Source organism: Hyposmocoma kahamanoa, unplaced genomic scaffold, assembly GCF_003589595.1.
Source record: "Hyposmocoma kahamanoa isolate Upper Pololo Valley unplaced genomic scaffold, ASM358959v1 114, whole genome shotgun sequence".
NCBI classification, from domain to species: domain Eukaryota; kingdom Metazoa; phylum Arthropoda; class Insecta; order Lepidoptera; family Cosmopterigidae; genus Hyposmocoma; species Hyposmocoma kahamanoa.
The window spans coordinates 4,936,830-4,959,319 of NW_020653383.1; the positions used below are offsets into that span (position 1 = coordinate 4,936,830).

The 22,490-nt window shown below is 35.9% G+C and overlaps 1 protein-coding gene across 1 annotated transcript; it reads left to right on the forward strand.

The window, feature by feature from the left end:
* The first annotated feature begins 295 nt into the window (after positions 1-295).
* Positions 296-21,901, forward strand: LOC113239662 (4-coumarate--CoA ligase 1-like). The gene is made up of 8 exons (XM_026476739.1): positions 296-518; positions 2,935-3,145; positions 5,239-5,601; positions 11,037-11,222; positions 11,979-12,100; positions 14,237-14,398; positions 15,275-15,442; positions 20,468-21,901. Exons 1-8 carry the CDS (start codon positions 309-311, stop codon positions 20,756-20,758), a joined length of 1,713 nt encoding a protein of 570 aa, XP_026332524.1. The 5' UTR covers positions 296-308; the 3' UTR covers positions 20,759-21,901.
* Positions 21,902-22,490: the final 589 nt, after the last annotated feature.

The window sequence follows — 22,490 nt, forward strand, 5'->3', positions numbered from 1 at the left end:
GTATATGAGTCTTCGAATTACATTTTTGTAATCAGTCTCAAATTTTTTGGAAAATTACCTAACACTGCGTACGGTTATAAAGTAGAATATTTTAGATACACTAAGAAATAAATGTAAACAAAATAACACTGTACGGCATTTGCGCAAGCAATGTAAATTACTATAAAAACAAGCCAGTAAATTTTGCTATTTTTTACTTCTTTACTTTATCTTTCAGCAATTTAAAACAATCTTATCACTTTGTTCACAGTTTATACATCTTCATTGTAATAGGAAGCAACAAATTACTTACGGAATCTTCTCGAACAATGGCTTCAAAAAACGTAATGACTATACAAAGAACCTTAAAATTATTGCATAAGAGTATAAAATGTTCGAGTATTCAAGTGAGAAAAAGTAGTTGTTGGACACAAGATAATATTATCACGTCTCCGTATAAGAATCTTGAAATACCAAATTGCACACTCTTTGACTATGTGTGGCAGAATTTGGAGAAATGGCCCGAAAGGACTGCTGCAGTAAGTAGAAATTTATTTATTTATTTTATTAGGGACTTTAAAGAGCCCTACAAAGCTAGTAATTCGCGATCTTATTACTAATTTAAACATAATTATGCACTACCAACAATATCATACACGAATTCCAATTAAAATACTAATGTAGCCACTTAATTATAACATCTTAAAAAAAAAGATATTAGTTAATACATAATAATACCACAGTGTAAAGAATAATTGGTTAGACTGTGGTAATACTAAGAACAAACGTGTTCCAAATTTAAAATTACAGTTAATCAAAAGCTTCATGCTCTAGGTACTCAATACAAATTATTATGAACTTTTTATATAATTAAAAATAGATGATAACATTGATTGTAATGAACATTGACTTACAATTATATGGACGTCGGGTCCGCGCTAAAAAGTGTCCGCACTTGTAAGGCGCTAAAATCGTATACAGAGCGCCAAACTCCGCTTTAGTCTTCATTTGTTCGACTGACAGCGCGATACTGCGATGACATTGCAATTTAAATTTCGAATAGGTTGACTTGGGACATTTTTTTCGTGGTTTTTGTATTAGGCCCGTCGTCCATTTATTTGTAAGTCAATGGTAATGAATATTATGATGTTTTAGTACTTTGATATTCTAATTATTAATAAAGACAAAGATCGAACACGTAGAAAAAATTCCTTCGGTCCGAATTAGAACCGACGTCTTCTAGCAAACCGTGTCAGTCGCTATGCCAACTAAGCCACGGTAACGGAACGGAACGGACCGTCGGAGCTCACTCATTTTTTATGTGCTTATTGTAGGGTCTTTGTATTTGGTTTTCAACGAATTTTAACCGTAGCGTCATCTATGAAAGTATTTCGTCACCCAGTTAGATAACTTTACAGCTACCAGCCCTGACTGGAGATGTCGCTATTACCTTTAATTAAATTTGCAGTGAATTGATATTTAATTATTTTTTGTGAAATTGCCCCACAAGTTTGATATAATTATATTAATAAAAAGATCGAACACTTACAAAGAAATCCTTCGATCTGACAGGACCAGAGTCAGAGTTGTGATCTGGCGCTTTGTCAAGCGGTTTAAATCGGTTAAAAACCCATTAACTCTCAAAATCGTGGGCAAAAACTATTTAAAACTAAATATTTGTTGAGAATAGAGTTTTGTTGAAAATGAATATTAAATAAAAAATTGATATTATTACAAAATATATATTATTGCTTTTTGATCTAGATGATTCGATTTGCCTGTCTAGTGAATCGATTCGCTTGAAAATCGTGTTGAAATAAATCGGTGTTGTCAATCGTATGCACTTGAATCGATCTTCAGAAAAATTTAATGAAATCGTAATGTGCATCCTTAGCAGGTGAGAACCTACAGGATTGCAAGGTGGCTATAGTGTGGAGTTGCCTCTTTTTCGTCTAAAAAACAGATATTTTGCTCACAATTTTGGCAAGAAATGGGCTAAAACCTTTAGGTAAAAACCCGGTTAAGACCCGGGCGGGTTTAACTCATTGCCCGATCGCCAGTCGAGTCTAATAATGAATTACGAAGTCGATGAAATCCGTTAAAGTCAAAAGCAAACCACCTGTAACACGCATAGAAAAATTGGTAAGGTCTGCTTACTTGATCTGTAGCTCAGTTGGTAGAGCAGTCACCCTGGTATGGCACAAATGCAGGTTCAAGTCCTATCATATCGAAATAATTTCTTTGTATTCGATATTTCTATTAATAAATATATTAGATGATAAAGTTAGTTATATTTGAAATATTTGAAGTTAGTGTGGCTCCGTTAAAATGGTACATTCAGTGGCGGATTTGTCAGGTTTTAGGGGTGGTCCATCGTGACAAAAAATTTACTTCTGATAACAAAAAATAATTCAAAGTACCTAAATATTCTAAAGACTCACGCACATTATGGCGGGCGGCACTGCATCATATAACAATAATCTTCCTAAATCACTTTCGTACACTTTGTGTATAAAATATAGATATGTGTAACAGAGATAAATCAAATCAATATTCTAGAAAATTTTAGGTCTTAAAAAGGTCTACCTAAAAGTCTGCAACGTAAATTCATTATGTAGTCTACCAGTATGTGATAAGTGCTGAGAAAGGGGTGGCTGGTACTGACAACATGGCCTGGGACCTAGAGCGGTCAAGACTGCAAATCCGTCACTGGGTATATTGTTTTTCTTAGAAACTGAATTTCAATTAGTAATAATAATTTGACGCAGACGCAACGTGTGGAACACAATGCACTGTCTTTCCACATTATAAATGTGCCAAGAACGTTGTTTTCAAAGTCACATAGAGTCAAATTTTCATTGGATTACAAGCTGTTGTTTACGGATAGTGAAACGTTTTAAGAAAACAAAAAGTGAAAACTTGTTAAATCAAGTGCTTACAATGGTTAAATTTCAGGTGTGTGCAACAACAGGTCGCGGCTACACGTACGAACAAGGTTTCAGACTGAGCAGCAACTTCGCAGCCAATCTTCGCAAGAAGTTTAAAATAAGAGATGGCGACATTGTCAGTGTCATATTACCTAACACTCCTGACTACCCATTGATCACTTTAGGAATTTTGGAGGCCGGTGGAGTTGTATCTACTATTAACCCTGCTTACACAGCCCGTAAGTTGTTTATGATTATTTTGTACGTGTTTGTTATACATTACTGATTGCAACTTATACTTTTGGGTTCTGTACCTAATCAGTAATAATTTAAATTCAAAAACTCAATATTTGGCAACATAGTACATAATTATATTAATACATAGAATTACATAACACTACTAATTATATTATATTCATTATATTTGAAGTTACATTAATGAAAATTTAAATAATGTCCAAATATATAAAATTAATTCAAATAGATAATATATAATAAATAGAGAATAGATGGTGCTACGACTAAAAAGTTGTTGAAAAAACCAAATACGAAGACACGACGCAAGGACATAGAAAAATTCGTGAGGTCCGCTGGTTCGTTCCGTGGCTTAGTTGGTATAGCGTCTGGCACGGTAAACTAGAAGACGTCGGTTCGAATCCGGCCGGATCGAAGGAATTTTTTCTGAGTGATTGATCTTTGTATTAATCATTAGAACAAAGTAGTGGAGTAATTTCACAAAAAATAATTGAATATCAATTCAATAAAAATTTAAAATACAGCGAATAGCGACATCTCTCGTTAGGACTGGTAACTGTAAAGGTACTAACTGGGTGATAAATCTTTCATAGATGGCGCTACGACTAAAAAGTCGTTGAAAAAACCAAATACAAAGACACGACGCAAGGACATAGAAAAATTCGTGAGGTCCGCTGGTTCGTTCCGTGGCTTAGTTGGTATAGCGTCTAGCACGGTAAGCTAGAAGACGTCGGTTCGAATCCGGCTGGATCGAAGTATTTTTTTTGAGTGTTCGATCTTTGTATTAATAATTAATTCAAATAATCAAAATTAAATTACAATTAACAACATTCACGATACCTATAATATGGTATAATAGTGGCACCTTTTGTTTAAGTGTACTATACTACAGTGGTTTACGTAAGTGCAATCAGGCCTGCCAGCTATAGTGCAGAGTACTAAAAAAACCGACCCCAAAGGTTCTTGGAATTTTTATTGAAGTTTTATTGAAATCGGTTACCGGAAAGGCGCGAAACCGGTTTCATCCCCTAGTCTGCCACCCTTAGAGGTGGAATATTTTCTTCAAATTTAAATGGGACCATTACTGAGTTACCCTCTTTCTGACAAAAAATAATCATTACAATCTGTTCACGAATTTATATTCAAAGTTATCGCGTATCATACATACAAAAAAAAAAAACAATCAGACGAATTGAGAAACTCCCCTTTTTTGAAGTCGGTAAAAAATCGTCAATAATTAATCGACGTGCATATTACAGAAAACTTCAAGTTCCAATCATTTATATGTGAATATATAAATTAAAGTGATTATGTTTTTTGACGACGAATATAACAATATAATGTAATTTTGTACTACATACAAATGCAGGTGTTGTATTTATTACAAGGAAAAAGTTCGGTATATTTACTACATATTGAGAAACAGTAAACCTACTAACTTAATTATGAATACGTTAAATTATACTATTTATAAATAAAAAAAATAAAATAAAAGGGACTTTATTCTTCAACACAGGAAACAATACATAAACACTTAAAATAATAACTTAAAAGGTCTGTAATGAAGAAAAGGTTACAGCCTCAGCAAGATGCTGGTTTTCAGGCTTTACCTGGTGATAAAAAAATTTTGACGTAGAAATTTAAATAAATTAGTTGCTGCAGACACCGCAGTATGCAATTTATAATTAAATATATATTTCAGAAGGCACCTCACTCACCGAAATTATACAACTACTATAAAACAACACAGAAATTGAGTAAAAATCTTAAATTATGAATCAAATGATACACGCGCTGACCATATAGCAAAATAGGTATAAAAAGCATTATACTCACTACTTATATATAGAATAGGATAAACTAAGAATGAAATTTAATTGAACATTATTGATTATAATTATATATTATATTTACTTGTTATTTATGCTAACATACCAGAACCTAATTCACCTCCAACCAACATATATATGTATATATATGTTTATATATGTTTAGTATGATGTATAAGTACGAAATAATAAGGACGCAACTTTGCTTTTAATAAACAGGAGAAATTACAGATCATATTCTTTTCCAGACGAAGTTCAACGCCAACTTCAAATGTCCAACTCTAAACTAGTAGTAACACTGCCAGAACTGACCAAAGTCGTCAAGGAAGCGCTGAAACAAGCGAAATTGGACTTAAATGTTATCGTTGTTCGAACCAATGGGGACGCAGCACCAGCTGGTACAATACTTTTCAGTGAATTAAGCGAAGATTCCCATATAGATAAGGATTGTTTGAAAGAAGTCAGAAGAAGTGCAAAAGATATTTGCCTCCTGCCATATTCCAGTGGTACAACCGGATTGCCAAAAGGGGTGGAATTGACAAATAGGAATATAGTTGCCAACTGTGAACAAATTTCTGAACTCAACATTGCAAGCAACAATGAAACTACTGGTAAGTTAGAGAATAACATAAAGTACTGCGAGGCTGATAACATCTTAGACAAACTTAATACATGTTCGTCGAGTCTAAACCAACGAGAGCGTAGGCAAATTGATACACGGCTAGTTATACTGTCTAGACCCTAGTTTCCCAAAGTCGTCCCTACCGCCCAGTGGGCGCTGAAGAGTCCTAGAGGGGCGGTAGGGGCCTCGAAAGCAATTGGATGGCGTTGATGTTGTCCAGGGAGTGCTACCGCATTTGAAAAAAACCTGAATTATTATATATTAAACTACACTACTGCCTTTGTAGCCGAACGATTACCATGCCGGACTCCGACGCTACTGCTGTGGGTAGCGAAATCCGAATGGCTATGCAGTATTCCTACTGTTCAAACCTACGCGGATATCGCTACCGCTGTGTATAGTCAATTTTTTTTATTTTAGCCCACCGAGACAATCACTTCCGTGCCGTCAGTGAATAAGACCTTAATAGTTACAAAGTTAAGTTGGAAGAAACCCCCTTTATGGGATAAGCTCGCTTTTGTACAATTAATATACAAAAGATCATAGCCCGAAATATGACCCGGTAATTGGATGTTTGCGTACAAAAACCACATTTGTTTTGAATTATACAGTTACCAACCAATTATAAAGTGCCTCCGTGGCCAAACGGTTACCATGCCGGACTGCCACGCGGAGGTCCCAAGTTATCGACCCGGGGTATCGACCCGGGCCGGGAGAAATATTTCTATGGCCTTCATTTATTTATCTCGTGACTTTGGGTATGATTTGTGGTTGTCTATGTGTGTGTCCATGGCAGCCCGCGACAAAGGGTTTCCCTAGTGCGGGGCCATGTTGAGTGTGTGCGTTATTGTTATTATTACTACATAATATACATATAATTTTTTTTCCTTGTGATTTTTTGAGTTAAGTTCATATAAAAATACGTGTTTTCAATAATTTTTTCTGGTGTAGGGCGTTGAAATTTTTTATTTTGCTTAAGTGGGCCGTGAGCCAAAATTTTTGGGAATCTATTCTCGACAAGTTTGAAGAAGAGCAATACAAACGACCAATGTACACGAGTTTTGTTCAGCTGCACATGTTGTGCGCCGTCAGTTTTTATTGTGGATTGAAACTATATGCACGACGTAGAAGTGAAACGTACAACTTACATTAACATTTTACAATTTTGGAAATGAATCTATTTTTCGGATTTAAAACGCGGATATTTGTTTTTTCAAACAAACCAACGTTTCGGGCCCTTTACAGGTCCCATAGTCACGGTTCACTGAGATGGTAAAGTCATCCACCAGCAATGTGTAATATGCAAAATGCCTATTTTTCACTATAGTTTTGTAGTTATTAATTTACCTATCTTATTTTTTTTTGTAAAGACTATTGGCCGAATGCAGTCGAGTCTTTGATTTGTGCAGAAAAACCGACACCACTCCGAAGTGAGATGAGTGGTCACGAGCGACTGCTAGTTGAGACAAGCCACACCAAATGAGCTCTATACACGTTTGGGCTCGCTATCACTCGGCCAGCTAGGCGAGCGATGTAAGGCAAGGCAAATAGGCAGTCTATACGTTGGTATTGGCCTTCAGTCGGCAACTCTGGGCCAACATATCTTGCTCTTTTTTAGGAGCGATACATGTTGGGAGATGAAAAAGATGCGGATAAAGTTTGATGGTGCTATCAGTCTGCCGAGAATTTTGACCTATAAAGTTGATCTCCATCAGATTGGGGATGTCCTTAAAAAGGCCAACAGGCATGATGATATTTATATATGTAGGTATAACATGTATGTAGGTAATCCCCAAAGGTCTATAATATCTTAATATGTGCATGTGAGCTCCGGGACGGCGAGGGTCGAAATAAAAATGCTGGTTACAGCCGTATTGCAGCTTCGTACGGTACTGTTGAAGTCTTTTCTATAGTTGCTGTTGCGGGCTGGCGCTAGACTGAATGCGAACTGGAGTCTTCTGTTTTTCTTTGTTGCTGTTGCGGGCGGGCTCGGCGCTGGAGTGAACGCGGTGGCCGTGTCCCGCGCGTCTTTTGTCCTTTTCGCAGCCGTTTGCGGGGTCGAAGTGCGGGGAGGCGCGGGGGGAACACTGCCGCATATGAAGCTATGAGTTAACGTTAATTAATACGTTAACGAGAGCCGCGGTTTTATTTAACATTTTTACATCTATTCTATATATTCTATTGAGGAAATCTTTTCCTAAGATAAGCTTGCCTTTTTTCCATTTCTAGTTACTACCTATTTGTATATTTTACTTAATCTATCTATTTGCGAAGTAAAAGACCGAACCATAAATATTTTTAATTACGCAGCTAGGAAGTAAATAAAACGCAATAGGTTATAAATGATAAGTACTTAAATCTATTTTAATTTATTACAAGCGGCCGTCCCGTACAATATGATAATGGAGATAAAATTTATCTCCATTATATTATCTGGCTAACATTATCCATAGGGCCAGTATAAGTTTCCGGAACTGTCCACTTACATAAACAATATTTAAAAAGTAATTATAACATTTAAAAATGGAACTCTTTGGCTGTAGAATACAGTTTATTTCATCTGATTGTCACTTGTTTTTACATTGTGGCGTCATTTTACAAATTGGTTGTTTACATCACCATGGATTTAACTCGTGAAAATTTTCGTAGTATGATTTTCTTCGCTCGGCTACAAACTGCTTTTGGCGATGAAGCACCATGCAAGACGACTATATAGCTGGTTTTCTGTGAATAATAAAAACATCGATGCTGTGCGCCGTATGATCAAAATGGACAGGTATGTGACATACCATGAGATTTGGGCATCTTTAGGCATAGGCATGAGTCAAATACAATCAATACCACACAAACATTTGGGTGTGGAAAAGCTGTACTCTCGGTGGATTCCACATAATTTGACTGAGGCTCAAAAAACGGATCGCTTCACCTGCTGCAATGTCATGCTTACCAGATTCAACGAAGGGGCGTCAAATTTGGTGTAGGACATAGTATCAGGTGACGATTTATAGTTACGATCCCAAAACAAAGCAGTAATCGAGCGTATGGGACTTTAGAGATGAGCCGAAACCAACCAAAGCGGCGAGCGTGCAAAGTGCCTCTAAGCGGACGATTGCTTCTTATTTTAATAAAATTAGACACGTGGCTACTGTTGGTTTGGAGAATCGTTGTACCGTGAATAGTAATTGGTACACGACCATTTGTTTGCCGGAAGTTATTGACAAACTCAGTAAAAATAGCCGTAAACGCTGTATCATCTTGTACCACGATAATGCCAGTTCTCACACGGCCAGACAGACAAATGAATTTTTGAAGGTGAACAACGTTGACCTTATGAGCCATCCCGCGTACAGTCCCGACCTGGCACCTTGTGGCTTTTACTTATTTCCAAAAATTAAGAACCAGTTACGCGGTCAACGATTTTCATCACCTGAAGAGGCCGTCGAAGAGTATCAAAATTATGTTTCAGAGATTGTCACGGGGGAGTGGCATAAATGTTTTCAAAATTGGTTTATTCGTATGAAAAAGTACATTGACGCTAACGGAGAACATTTTGAAAATAAATTCATTTCTGACTATTTACAGTATTTTTTTCTTATTCATTCCGGATACTTATAGTGCGCCCCACATATGTGCGAATACTCTGTATAGGTAGGGAGTTGCAATTCTCAAAATAATTTATTTAGGTTTTTGGAGTGTAAAATAAAATTACTTAATTTAATAAATCAAAATAAATTATTATTCTATCTAAGACGATTCGGTGTAAGGACTTAGGTTCAATTTTTATTGTGGCGGAAGCGAATTTTCGTAACGAAATTGTACATAGCATTATGAACTTTATAGAAATTGTGTAACATACAAAGTAAATACGATACGGTAATAGCGGGAATTCCCGAGACTGCGCGAGAATTCTTGGGAAGACGCGCCACCTGTTTTTTGGCTTGTATCTAGTTTGCACGTTACACAATTGAAACAACGTTAATTGTGCTATGATTACAAAAAAACCTTCAGGAGCCTTAGAAGTGCAGTCTCTTTTCAACCGCTACGCATCTAATGCTGAGATACGTGTCTTCCTTTGTACGCCATTACTACCTCACCGGTCTCGTGCCTTCCTCGTCCAATAAGGAATCGGACTACTTTTAAAGTGTACAAAGTTATGAATATATTATGGTTATAATATGGGATTCCAGGGTTCATTGAAACCCACATGCCACAGTCAATTATGGCTGTGGCTTTTTGTTGAATGAAGTCCTTTTGCGTACGCCACAACAGCACACAAAATTTGTAATCGCTATATTTTGTTTTTTGCTTTTTGTCAGTTTTGTCTTTTATGTTGTTTTTGTTTCATTGTATTTTTTATTTTGTGTTTTGGAGTTGCAATAAATGTCTAAAAAAACATATTAATTAATTTATTTAAAATGCAGATCATAACAATACAAGTTCCATTGGGCAAGTACTTATTGCTATGACACCCCGTAGGGGTATGGCACTTAGTCGCTACCTTTAGGTTTACATTATTTTATACATTACCAAATACATTGAATAACATGTCAATTATCCGTCATCAGTCTTCGTCAAATACTCAAATACATAAAATAACAATAACTTAATTTAATAACTACGTAAGTTTGTCAATATAAAATTCATTTAAGTTATAATAGCATTTATCAATTAGTAATAACTACTTTTACTTGTTTAGTGACTGTTCTGTAATTTGTCTCACTTCTTAGGCACTCGGGTATTGAATTTTTATTTAATTTTTATTGCAATACATAGTATTCTGATAGATGCTTAGCGTACTTTGCGGAATGCTTATTATATTCATATAGACGATCTTAGAAATATATACATATAGAATAAAAAATATATTATTTCATTTAAATAAAACTTTTCAAGTAATGACGTCCGCATATATAGTACACATTGACTGACCTCTACTCTCGTCTTTCGTCCGACATCCGTACGAAACAGTTACTCAGGATTCGATATTCGAACACAAGTGTATATCTTGATTTGCCGTTGACTGTACCTAAAACTACGCTTACAATGATTTAAAAATAAATAAAGAGTTTAATAAATATATATGTATATTGCCACTTAAACGGCACTAGTAGGGCTAGCACGGTGATGCGCGACTTGCGCGAGGGCGACATAAAGCGCTATATATCTATGCGAGAATAGTAGTATGTCGCGCTTTACATCACTCTCGTGCTTGTCGCGCCCTATCGTGCTAGCCCTACAGTTGTCAACTCAGAATGCGTGTCGTCATTCAAAAAAGGCAAAAAAATTGTACAACAACGTGCGCTTGCAATTTGCGAAAAATATACGTATTGATTCACTACTGTCCAAAATCCAACATTTTTACTGTTTTACTTACTTTTGTTTTTTAAATTATATAATTATATTAATAGTTTTCCATGTTTCCAGCAACCCATCAAGACGCAGTGATGGCTGTGTTGCCGTTCTTCCACGTCTATGGCGGCACAGTGGTGATGTTCCACAAACTCTCGCAGGGCATCAAGCTGGTCACCCTTGATAAATTCCAGCCTGAACCATTCTTCAGAGCTTTAGAGAAGTTTAAAACAAACCTCTTGTTTGTTGCTCCGCCAATCTGTGAGTTTTAAATAGTGTTTGTATGCATTACTAAATTTTTTTCAAATTTAGGTTCAAACTTACCTACTTACCTTCAGTCAAAGTAAAAAAGTCTAAGTTGTGAAATTATTAACTCTTATAGATAGATAGATATTTACTGTTTTATTTGTATAGAAATGATGAGAAACTGAGAGATGACGCCGTAGAGTTGCGTGCTCATCGGTATAATATCACGGAGAGTGTGCGATAGAATTGCATAATTTGATTCTGTCTTCCCTTTTCCGTCATCGGGGGCCAAGACTTGGGCTGGGGATCCACCCCTACGTTGTGAATATTCTCAGGATTCACACGAAGCGTTTCGCTTCCACATTTATATGGTGAGCCGTTAGGGAGTGGAATTCTCTGCCTGCGGACTTGTTCCCCGAACGCCATAACTTGGACCTTTTTAAGGCGAGAGTGAATAGGCATTATTTAGGTGTGCGTGCTTTCGTCACTTTCCATCAGGTGAGATGGAGGTGAAATGCGCACTCATTTTTTAGAAAATAAACACTAATAAAATGTAACACTAAAATGTAAACAATAGTAAAATTAAAATATCATTGAAGTTCGTTAAAAAAAAGATGTGACATATCATATGTGACATATTATGATGACGAATTAGCTTGCCCAAGCATAGCGGCCGCCATTAAGGAAATAGAATAGAATAAATTTGTACGTAACATGTACGTAACGCATATTTTGAAAAGTTTATTTAAAGAATGAATGAAAAATTTCCAGCTCTTCTAATGACGACACATCCAGCAGCGACGATGAAAACCTTCCAGAACATAGAGATGGTTATAGGCGGAGCAGCTTCTTTTAGTGACAGCGACATTAAACAATTTTTAAATAAAGCCCAGGTAATTTTAAAATCGAATATCGTTAATGAAGACCAATTGTACTTATATTCTCACTTGGTTACCACTTTTCTTGCATTGTAGAATTAGTTGCCTAAGTTTCGTGAGTATACAATTGGAAACCACTGTTTAGCATATAAATAAATAGCTCGGTTAAAAAACTGTGACAGTCTTGATAGGAGAACGCTTTTTCACTTATTAAAATATTCTGGATTTGATTACTACGTGGGGTTTGGTTTACTTATAATATTAACATGAAGGAACACATTGGTATTACATTTGCATATCACATAGAGGTCATATAAATCGTCAAAGACGCGTGAATCCATGCCCAGCTTCAGGTACATACCTCATGCGTCTCCTCGTAACTTTACAATGTATCACGCCTTTTCATGGACATGTGTTTGGTCATAATCTAAGGTAGAAGTCATTTGGTTATAACAGGAACATTAGATAGGAAAGGTGATAACAAGTTGTTGTACATGTTATTATGTACCTTTTATCTATTTGATAATAAATAAATACTTAAAAATGGGAAATAATAGAGGAAAACGAAAAACGAATGAAATTGCAGCGGACTGTTCGAGCTCGTCTTCCTTACTCGAGTTCCCATGTTGTCATATATATGTAATATTGTTGTCACTCATGGTAGTATTTCTGTATGATCGAAATGGTTTAACAAGCACCAAAATTTATGAAATATATTATCATCATCACCATGTGAACCATGTATTATCCAATCTTGGATGTAGGCTTCTTCCCTTTTCATTCATTCTTGGCTATATTGCGCCCGACTCACACGTGTCGTTGGATGTCGTCCTTCCAGCGCTGCGGTGGTTTGCCGCGCTCTCTGAGTCTCTACTCAAGCACTCCCCTTGTTCAGTGCCTCTCGTCCATTCTCGCAATGTGCCCCGCCCATGCCCACCTTTTCTTCGCCACGACAGTGATGACATCTTTAACTTTGGTCCTATTTCGGATCCAAGTGTTGCTTTTTCGGCCTTGCAGGGTAACTCCGAGCAATGTTTTTTCCATGGCCCTCTGTATATAAAATGTATAAAAGTCGCTTTTTAATGTGTAATAGGTAATTTAGTTCAAAAAATGTCTAGAAATAAGTTAACTGTAAATTATAGGTTGGTTGAGTAGTATTATGTCAGCAAGATTTTTCGGAACTTTCAATATTTCATTGTGTTGTGGTGTGTATTTTAATTTACACAAAAGTTTTCGGTAAATTATTCAGTAACATTAATGTTTTCAATAAGCTCATTCTTAACCTACTTTTTGAGTTTTTATTCATACACCTTAAAATACTGAAAAAAATCAATAAAGACAAGTATTACATTTATTTATAATTACAAGTACAGTACTTAAATTTTTATTGAATGTTAGGATATTCACCACCATGATATTCAATTATTTTTTGTGAAATTACTCCACTAGTTATAATTATTAATACAAAGATCGAACACTTAAGCTCAACTCACACTGGCGCAGAGTCGAAGCGTCGCGTCCCGGACGGTTTTTCAACTACAACGCTCGGCGACTCTCGCATTAGTGCGCCCGGATCATAGTGTGGTAGGCGTGTGACGCCTCACTGCGCTCAAGTGACGCGGTGCGACGCGCGTCGACGCCCGTTTCCATATTTGCATAACACAAATTTGTACCTTAATAATGGGAAAATAGAGATGCATATACTATAGGCGAAAAACACGACTCATCGCGACGCTTCGACTCTGCGCCAGTGTGAGTTGAGCCTTAGAAAAAAAAACAAGTACAATACTTATTAATAATGTTAACTCTACGTTAATTAATAATGACTTGCGGGAGAGCTACCGTGTGTCTTTCCTTGTGAGATCGGTTAGTGGGTGTTTGAGTGGATACCAAGAGAAGGGTACAAAAACGTAGGCAGGCAACCAAACTGGCGGAGAATAGTTGGATGATAAAAGCACAAGACCGAAAGAAGTGTTCTGTTTTTAAAGAGACCTACACTAACGTTTTGCCATTGAATTTTTTCATGTCGTAAGTTTTAACAAATTTTTTGTTTAGGGTTGTCGGAATTGTTGTTTTCTGATTATTTGTTGTTTCCTGATTTGCTATTCAATATGCACACGTAATAACAATATGATTATTTCTGTCTTCTAGCGTGACATAGATTTCAGGCAAGGCTACGGTCTGACAGAGACGTCGCCAGTCATTTGTCTGCCTCAAAGGGGATCGAAGAGATACGCAACAGTCGGCCATGTAGTGCCCGGTAGTGAAATCAGGATCATTGATGGTGATTCAAATAATTTGGGACCAAATCAGGTTAGCTAATCAAAGTTCGTCTAAAGACTCAAACATAAACAACAATGCAGTTAAAGTTTGGCGGATATCAATACGTACAATTTATGGAGAATGTTTTTTTAAATTTTATGATACCAAGTGACAGGACGAATAAGTCATGCGCCTGATGGTAAACGACACGCCTGTCCACAACTGTTGCAGTGCCACTCAGACCTTTAAATCGCAAAGATCTGAGGGGCACTGCCACTCACTGCGCCCGTCACTCTGAGACATAATTTGACAAGACCCATATGCCTGTAATTTCACCAGCACCCTTACCCTTCGAAACCGAAACGCAGTTATGCTCACGTACCTGCTTGGCGGCAGAAATAGGCAAGGTGACAGTATTTCCTTGGACGAACCCTTTCACAAGAAGCTCTAAAGTGACTAAATGTCAAAAAGACAATGGAGAAAAGAAAATATTTGTGTCGCAAGCTGAAATATTCTTGAAAAGAATTTAAATAAATTTGTTGTCTACGAGAATTTTAGTCTCCGGCACCAAAATCACAAATATGTCCTATTTTGCTATCAGGCTTTTCAAAGAACGTAGTCTGATAATTTAACACGACTTTCCACCTGTGCCTCTACCATGAGATTACAGGGATTGTTTTTTTAATTTATTTATTTGCATTCCATAATGTACATTACAAATGTTTTACATATATTGAGATCAAATTATGGACCCTGAACAGGGCACAGCAAATAGTAGAAGAGAGGACTAGTCTCATAATTGTTACACTTACTAATATATAATTTGATATATACCAACGCCAACAGTTTTATATTAGTTAACTTAACTTAACTGTTACAGTAGACTCGTGGTAGAGGCACTGTTCATTATATGGTGTCTCTTTCCAGTCTGGTGAACTACTAATCCGAGGTCCCCAAGTGATGAAAGGATACCGGGAGAATCCGCAAGCCAACGCCGAGTCTTTTGATAAGGAATGGTTACGGACAGGAGATCTCGCAATTGTTGACGAGGATGGTGTTGTCACTGTCACAGACCGTCTCAAAGAACTTATTAAGGTAAAAATAATAAAAGTTTTGCGTTTGTATTCGTGTGTGAATTTGTCAAACTTTTCATCAACAACACGTTTATGTATTAGCACTTTACATCGTGTCAAACTAGTTTAGTTCAGCAATGAGTTATATTCTTTGATCTTGTCGGTTATTTATATCATGAACGACTAATAACTGAAGAGGACAGCTAATATAATCCATACTACAGACCGTAACAAAGAATCATTTATTGAAAATGTCACATTTAAGCTACTGCTCGTTCACTACGCTGACTTCCCTGAGAAGAACAAACAAGAAACTCTAGGGATTGCTCTTTTCAAATAAACTTGAATGCTATGAAATACACTTGGAATCAAATTTGTGTGAATTCTGGAGCCATGTCGTCTTTCTATTTCTTTATCTAACACGTAGTCTTCAATTTGGTAATATGACTTTTCAATCAAAATATTTTTAATGTAGTTTTTAAACTTAAGAAATGATATTCTCCGGAATCTTATTGTAAAAACGTATACAGTTCCCCATAAAAGAGTAGTTTACCTTGGTTAAACGAAATCGTGGTACCATGAGTTTCGACCTAGCTCTAAGGTTAATATTATGGATATCTTTATTCTTATTAAAATTATGTATATGTTTACGGGCATATAAAATATTTGAGTAAATGTACTGTGATGCCACAGTCATGATACCAGTATCTTTAAACTTTTCTCAGAGAAACCCGAGAGCCTAAACGGTAGACAGAACGAATCGCTCGTTTTTGCAATACAAATATGGTTTGAATATCTGCCGCTTGGTAACCAATTACAAAATCAAAACTTTTTTGTCCGAAATAACGTTTGTTCGAATTTTCGTTACACCGAAAACGGAATTGTAACGAAATGGATATGTTAATTGTTTATCGAAAAGACACGATTAGGTTCGATTAGGTTAGGTTACGTCGGGTTTAAAAGAAAAAAACATATTCCTCTTAATATTACTTTCGAGTTTATGAAATTTCGACCAAACGTTATTTCTGGCAAATGTCATTTCGAACTACTGATAGGTAACCCTGCCGTTTCAAAAATGTCAAAATTCCGTCTTCTGTCTAGATGGCGCTAACCGATAGCCTGGAGGTGGTATAATTATATTATGTAAATGTCCGGGGATATCAACGAATTCCTCGTTAATAAAATATGTAATGCAAGTAGTCAGTTTTTTCCTTGTACCTAATATAAATCAAATATTAACCATTAAAATTATTTAAATTTTTATTGAATTGATATTCAATTATTTTTTGTGAAATTACTCCACTAGTTTGTTATAATTATTAATACAAAGATCGAACACTCAGAAAAAACACTCAGAAAAAATTCCTTCGATCTGGTCGGATTCGAACCGAGGTCTTCTTGCATACCGTGTCAGACGCTATACTAACTAAGCCACGGAACGAACCAACGGACCTCACGAATTTCTCTATGTGCTTGGGTCGTGTCTTTGTACTTGGTCTTTCAACGACATTAAAATTATTTTCTGAAATTTTGACAAAAATGCGATTGGTGCCATTGAGTGATGGCGCCAATCCTAAACAAAATAAACGAATAAATAAAACAAAATAAAATCATAATCGTAAAAATCTGTGTAATAAGAGCCATCTAGTTGATAGGTTTGTTACTCCTACTTTTAAATGTTATGGCCCCATCGAAGTAAATTGGTTTGTTATCACTAGAAATTAGAGTAGGTTTGGTAAATTGCAGCTCGTCAATGTAAAACAATTAGGTACAACAAATGTGAAATTAATTACAATCTCTATTATTACACGTTTCATTTATATCGATTGCGCTATTTGTTTCTAATACTATCGATATAAACGGAAAGTTATTACGTTGGACTGAGATGTGAAGTTTTACAATAATTTTCATAGCTTACACAGCGTATTTTAATACCTATTTATATTTTTAAAATTTTACATTTATTTCTAAAATTCCTTTTCTACCATCGATTTCTGTAGTTTCTGTTAAGTATCTGGTTTGTAAAAAAATATGTGATTTTGGTAAAGAGTTTATGCTAGAATATGTTTAAAATGAACAATGGGTGACCAAGAAGAAGGTTGGGGGTTCTTCCAATAGAAAATGCTATACTTATTGAAATAGATTACAAAGTAATGCCATACAATATTACAAATGGCTGAGCACTATAAAAAACATTTAATGTATTTTAAAACAACAAAATAAATTAAATAAATAGCCTGTATTAAAAAGTTTTTTTAACTTTTGTAAAATTTTCTTACATAGGAAATGAAACTATTTTTCCGGATTTAAATCGCGTATATTTGTTTTTTCAAACAAACCGACGTTTCGGGCCCTTTACAGGTCCCATGGTCATGGTTGACTGAGGTGGTATAGTCTTCAACCAGTTATGTCTAATATTGATGCAAACCACCCAATTTTTTCACTATAGTTACAATAGTTATTAATTAAATATTATATTTTAATTTTACAAAGAAAACATTCCAATTTACGCTATATTAAATTTTACAAATTATTTTATTGAATGAATTTTTATTAAGTTCAATTTATTATTAATTATTAATAGAAATTAGAATAAACTAAAACATATTATATTAGTTTGGGATTTTTCATTAGAGGAAATACTGGATCCCAAACTGGTGGTACGGAGAAACCATCTTCCCTGTTGAAATTAGGATGTTTTTTTAAAATCCATAGCCTCTCGCAGCATCCTGGGTAGATAACGGACTTCTTTTGCAAGGACCTGGGGTTTGTCAAACTTCATTGAATGTGTAGGTTTATCCATGACATGCTCGCAGACTGCAGACTTGTTTACGCGACGGTGTTTGACATCAGCTATATGTTCTTTGACGCGGGTACAAATACATCGCTTTGTTTGTCCAATATAAGAGAGACCGCACTCACAGTCAAGCTTGTAAACTCCTGCATCCTGTAAGGGGATGTTACATTTCACGGGTCTCAGGAACTGAGAAATCTTCCTCAAGGGCTTGATAGATGCGCGCCTGAGGACTCTTCCGATCTTGTCTGTAACACCTCTCACGTAAGGTAAGATGGCAGGTCTTCGCTCGACTGTTGGTGGTTTCACACGGGGCCTGTGGCATTGGCGTGGAATCTTGAACTTATTCGCATGTAGGACTTGCTTTATATGTTGAAGTTCTCCTGCCAGATGATTACTGTCGCAGACCCCATGTCCTCTGAAACAAAGATTTGCCCACGGTAGCTAACTGGCTAGGATGGTGATAGGAATTACCATTGAGATACCTATCTGTATGGGTTTTCTTTCGAAATACAGTATGGCCTAAGGTGTTATTAGGATTTCTTTTAATTAAAACATCTAAGAAAGCTAAAGTACCACAATTCTCTTGTTCCATAGTAAATTGGATCTTAATCATTGACTTACAAATATATGGACGACGGGTCTAATACAAAAACCACGAAAAAAATGTCCCAAGTCAACCTATTCGAAATTTAAATTGCTATGTCATCGCAGTATCGCGCTGTCCGTAGAACAAATGAAGACTAAAGCGGAGTGTCGCGCTCTGTATACGATTTTAGCGCCTTACAATTGCGGACACTTTTTAGCGCGGACCCGACGTCCATTTATTTGTAAGTCAATGATCTTAATACTAAAAGAATTAAGATGGTTCAAGAAAGAAGGTATGCTATCTTTAGGTAATATTGTGAAAGTATCATCAACGTACCGTTTGAAAATCTTCGGCCTAGCTGGGGCCATGGGTAAAACTCGCTCCTCGAAGTCTTCTATGAAAATATCAACAACGGGAGCCCATTGCTATACCGTCAATTTGTAGGTAGAATTCATTATTCCACAATATATAGCCTGATGTTAGGCAGTGTTCTAATAATTCTGGATATTCAATGGACATATTATGTTCCCTCAGCTTTCTACGTACAATTTCAAGCGACTGAACATCAAAACTGACCATGGTGTCATCATCAGTTAACCGTAGACCTTTGATTCCACTGATGAAATGGTATGAATCCTTCACATGTGTAGAAGTGTTCCCTCTCAATGGTGACAGTACCTTTGCCATGTGTTGAGCCAGTTTGTAGGTTGGTGTGTCAATCTGGCTAACTATGGGACGGAGTGAGGTGTCAGCCTTATGTATTTTTGGTCACCCATACAGTTTAGGGGGTTTTACGCAGCAGGGCACAAATTCACTTACATCAAGTTTCAGCGTATCGGAGTGCTTAGATATTAAGTTAGTTGTTGTTTTTAATATCTTGGTGGTAGGGTCTTTCTTCACCTTTTTATACGTGCTTTCATCCGATAGTAAGTCAGTTATTTTGCTGTTATAATCTGACGTATTCATGACCACAGTCGCGTTACCTTTATCTGCACGGAGGATGACTAATTCAGGATCTTCGCGGAAGGTCTTCAGCACGTTATATTCATCTCGAGTAAGATTCGGTCTGGGCTGTTTATTTGAACGCAATATTGACGAAATGTCTTGGCGTATTGCCTCCAAATCTTCCTTTCTCATGTTGTTTTTAAGTAGACAATCCTCAAAGTTTCATTCAATCTGTAATAAACTTATCGAACAAAACGTTAGATCAGTCTGCTTTTTCAGTTTTGCAAAAGGGTTTGAATTACGCAGTGGCTCCTCGTCGTGTTCCATATGAAGAAATTATTTGTAACCTGCATTCTGTAAGGGGATGTTACACCTGTAACGGGCCCAAAACGTCGGTTTGTTTGAAAAAACAAATATACGCGATTTAAATCCGGAAAAATAGTTTCATTTCCTATGTGTAACAATCGCGAAAAGAACTCGATATTTTCTTACATGTTAATAATTTGCCAACATTGAGTATTATTTGTGAAAACAATTTATGATTTTAATGAATATTTCCATGTATTTATTAGTTCTTATTTTCTATTTATAGTGCCTGTAATTGTACAGGCAAAACTAAATAAGGATAAGATCAGTCGGGATCGTAAAGAAAGTTGTTATTATACCGCTCTGGTATTTAGAACCTATACATTAATAATAGGATTTCTTTGGAATTCCAGGTGAAAGGTTTCCAAGTGCCACCAGCAGAACTAGAAGCAGTGCTACGAGAACATCCTTCGATCACAGACGCAGCAGTCGTCGGAGTACCACACCCGGTCAATGGGGAAGCTCCAAAAGCCTTCGTTGTCCTTAAAAAAGGCAAAGAAGTTAAAGCTGAAGAGATAAGTCAGTTTGTTAAAGAAAGAGTGGCTGCTTTTAAGAGAGTCGATGATATTGTTTTCCTGGATAATATTCCTAAAAGCGCTACTGGTAAAATTTTGAGAAAAGACCTGAAGGCAAATTATTGTTGAATTTGAATAATTAAAGCAGGCATAACTATAGTCCATTTGTTTATGTATTTAACTAAATGTAAACGATGTTATGATGTCTATTTAATGCAATATACATGTATAAAATTATTTTTACTTACCTCAAATATAAAATACAAATACTTAGCTTCATATGAAATTGCATGCCTATTTTTATATCTATTGATTTGTAAAGTATATGTTCTAATAAAAATATATATCAAGATTATTTACATTAAGTTAAGTACCTCAACAAATGGACTATACAATAAATATACAAATTGTTAAAATTTATATTCACTACTTACTATTCGCTTGTATAAAAATTTTACATAGGCTGAACGCAGCGAGACGCGACACCTTGTATTATACGAGTCAGACAATCCCGGTTCCTGCGAGGTACATATAGTGCTTTTCTTAAACAATGCGGGGAAATAATAAAAGACCAAAGAATGAAGGAAAATATATAATAGAAAAAGTAAAACTAGTTTTGCATGGAAATATTGCTTTTTGTTGAAAATTAGGCAGAGTATAGTCCATTAGTGATGCTACAAACCTCTGTTTCTGCTTCCGCAACATTTTTATCGAAACTTTTTTAGTAGCTTTGTGTAGTGTAATTTTTTTGCATTGTTGTGCAAATAATGAAATCAAAAACAAGCCCTGTTTGGAATTATTTTGTTGAGTTCTTTGTAGTTTCAGCTAAGTTTACTTTTGACGTCGTTTCCGTTATGACACTTCCGTTGCATTACAGTCTATTATTGCATTTTCGGTCTTCTCACTAGAGCTAATTTTCGCGAAGAAAACATAAAAAATGCAAAAAGGTACATTCGTGCACCACAGTTGAACGCAACATAAGTAAAACCATAGACAATATTTTTTTAGTTCTCGCAATTACGGACACTCATGCTAGTGAGCAGTTCGCTGTATGACAGTTTTTATTTAGTCTGTTTACTAGATGTAAAAGAAGCTTGCTAGCTTTAACCTTTTATCCGTAGATCTGTTTAAAAGTATAGAGTAGCGGATGTTAACGGATTTTCATATTTATTTTGCCAGCCTAGGCTGGTAAAGATTAGCATGCGCCATAATTAATTAATAAACTTTGTGGATTCTTTTTTTAAAGCAATGCAAACATTTCCGAGCTTGTTCCGTGGCTTATTTGGTATAGTGTCTGGCACGGTAAACGTCGTCGGTAAGACGTCGGTTCGAATCCGGCCGGATCGAAGGAATTTTTTCTGAGTGTTCGATCTTTGTATTAATAGTTATAACAAACTAGTGGAGTAATTTCACAAGAAATAATTATCATCAAATAAATAAATAATTATCAAAAAATATCAATTCAATAAAAATTTAACATTACCGAGCTTGTTTGAGAAAACGTCTGTTTAGCTCTTATTATGTGATTCCGCTCCAATAAGTGTGGTGACACCCCCATCCGCGTATTATAGTCGTTTGTTTGATTCCGCTATGTTATACAACACAATTTTTTATTTATTTTATTTTTATTCAGTATACTAGAATTCGTAAGTGAATTTTCAACAATAAGTAATAATAATAAATAATAATAATAATAACTTGATTTATAGTCACAAAAGCAGACAATAGGCAACAGTAATGCCACCATTGTACAGTCCAAGAGTAATTGGTAATTTTTTATTTTTTTAAAGGACACACGCACACACACACGCGCGCACACACACACACACACACACACACACACACACACACACACACACAC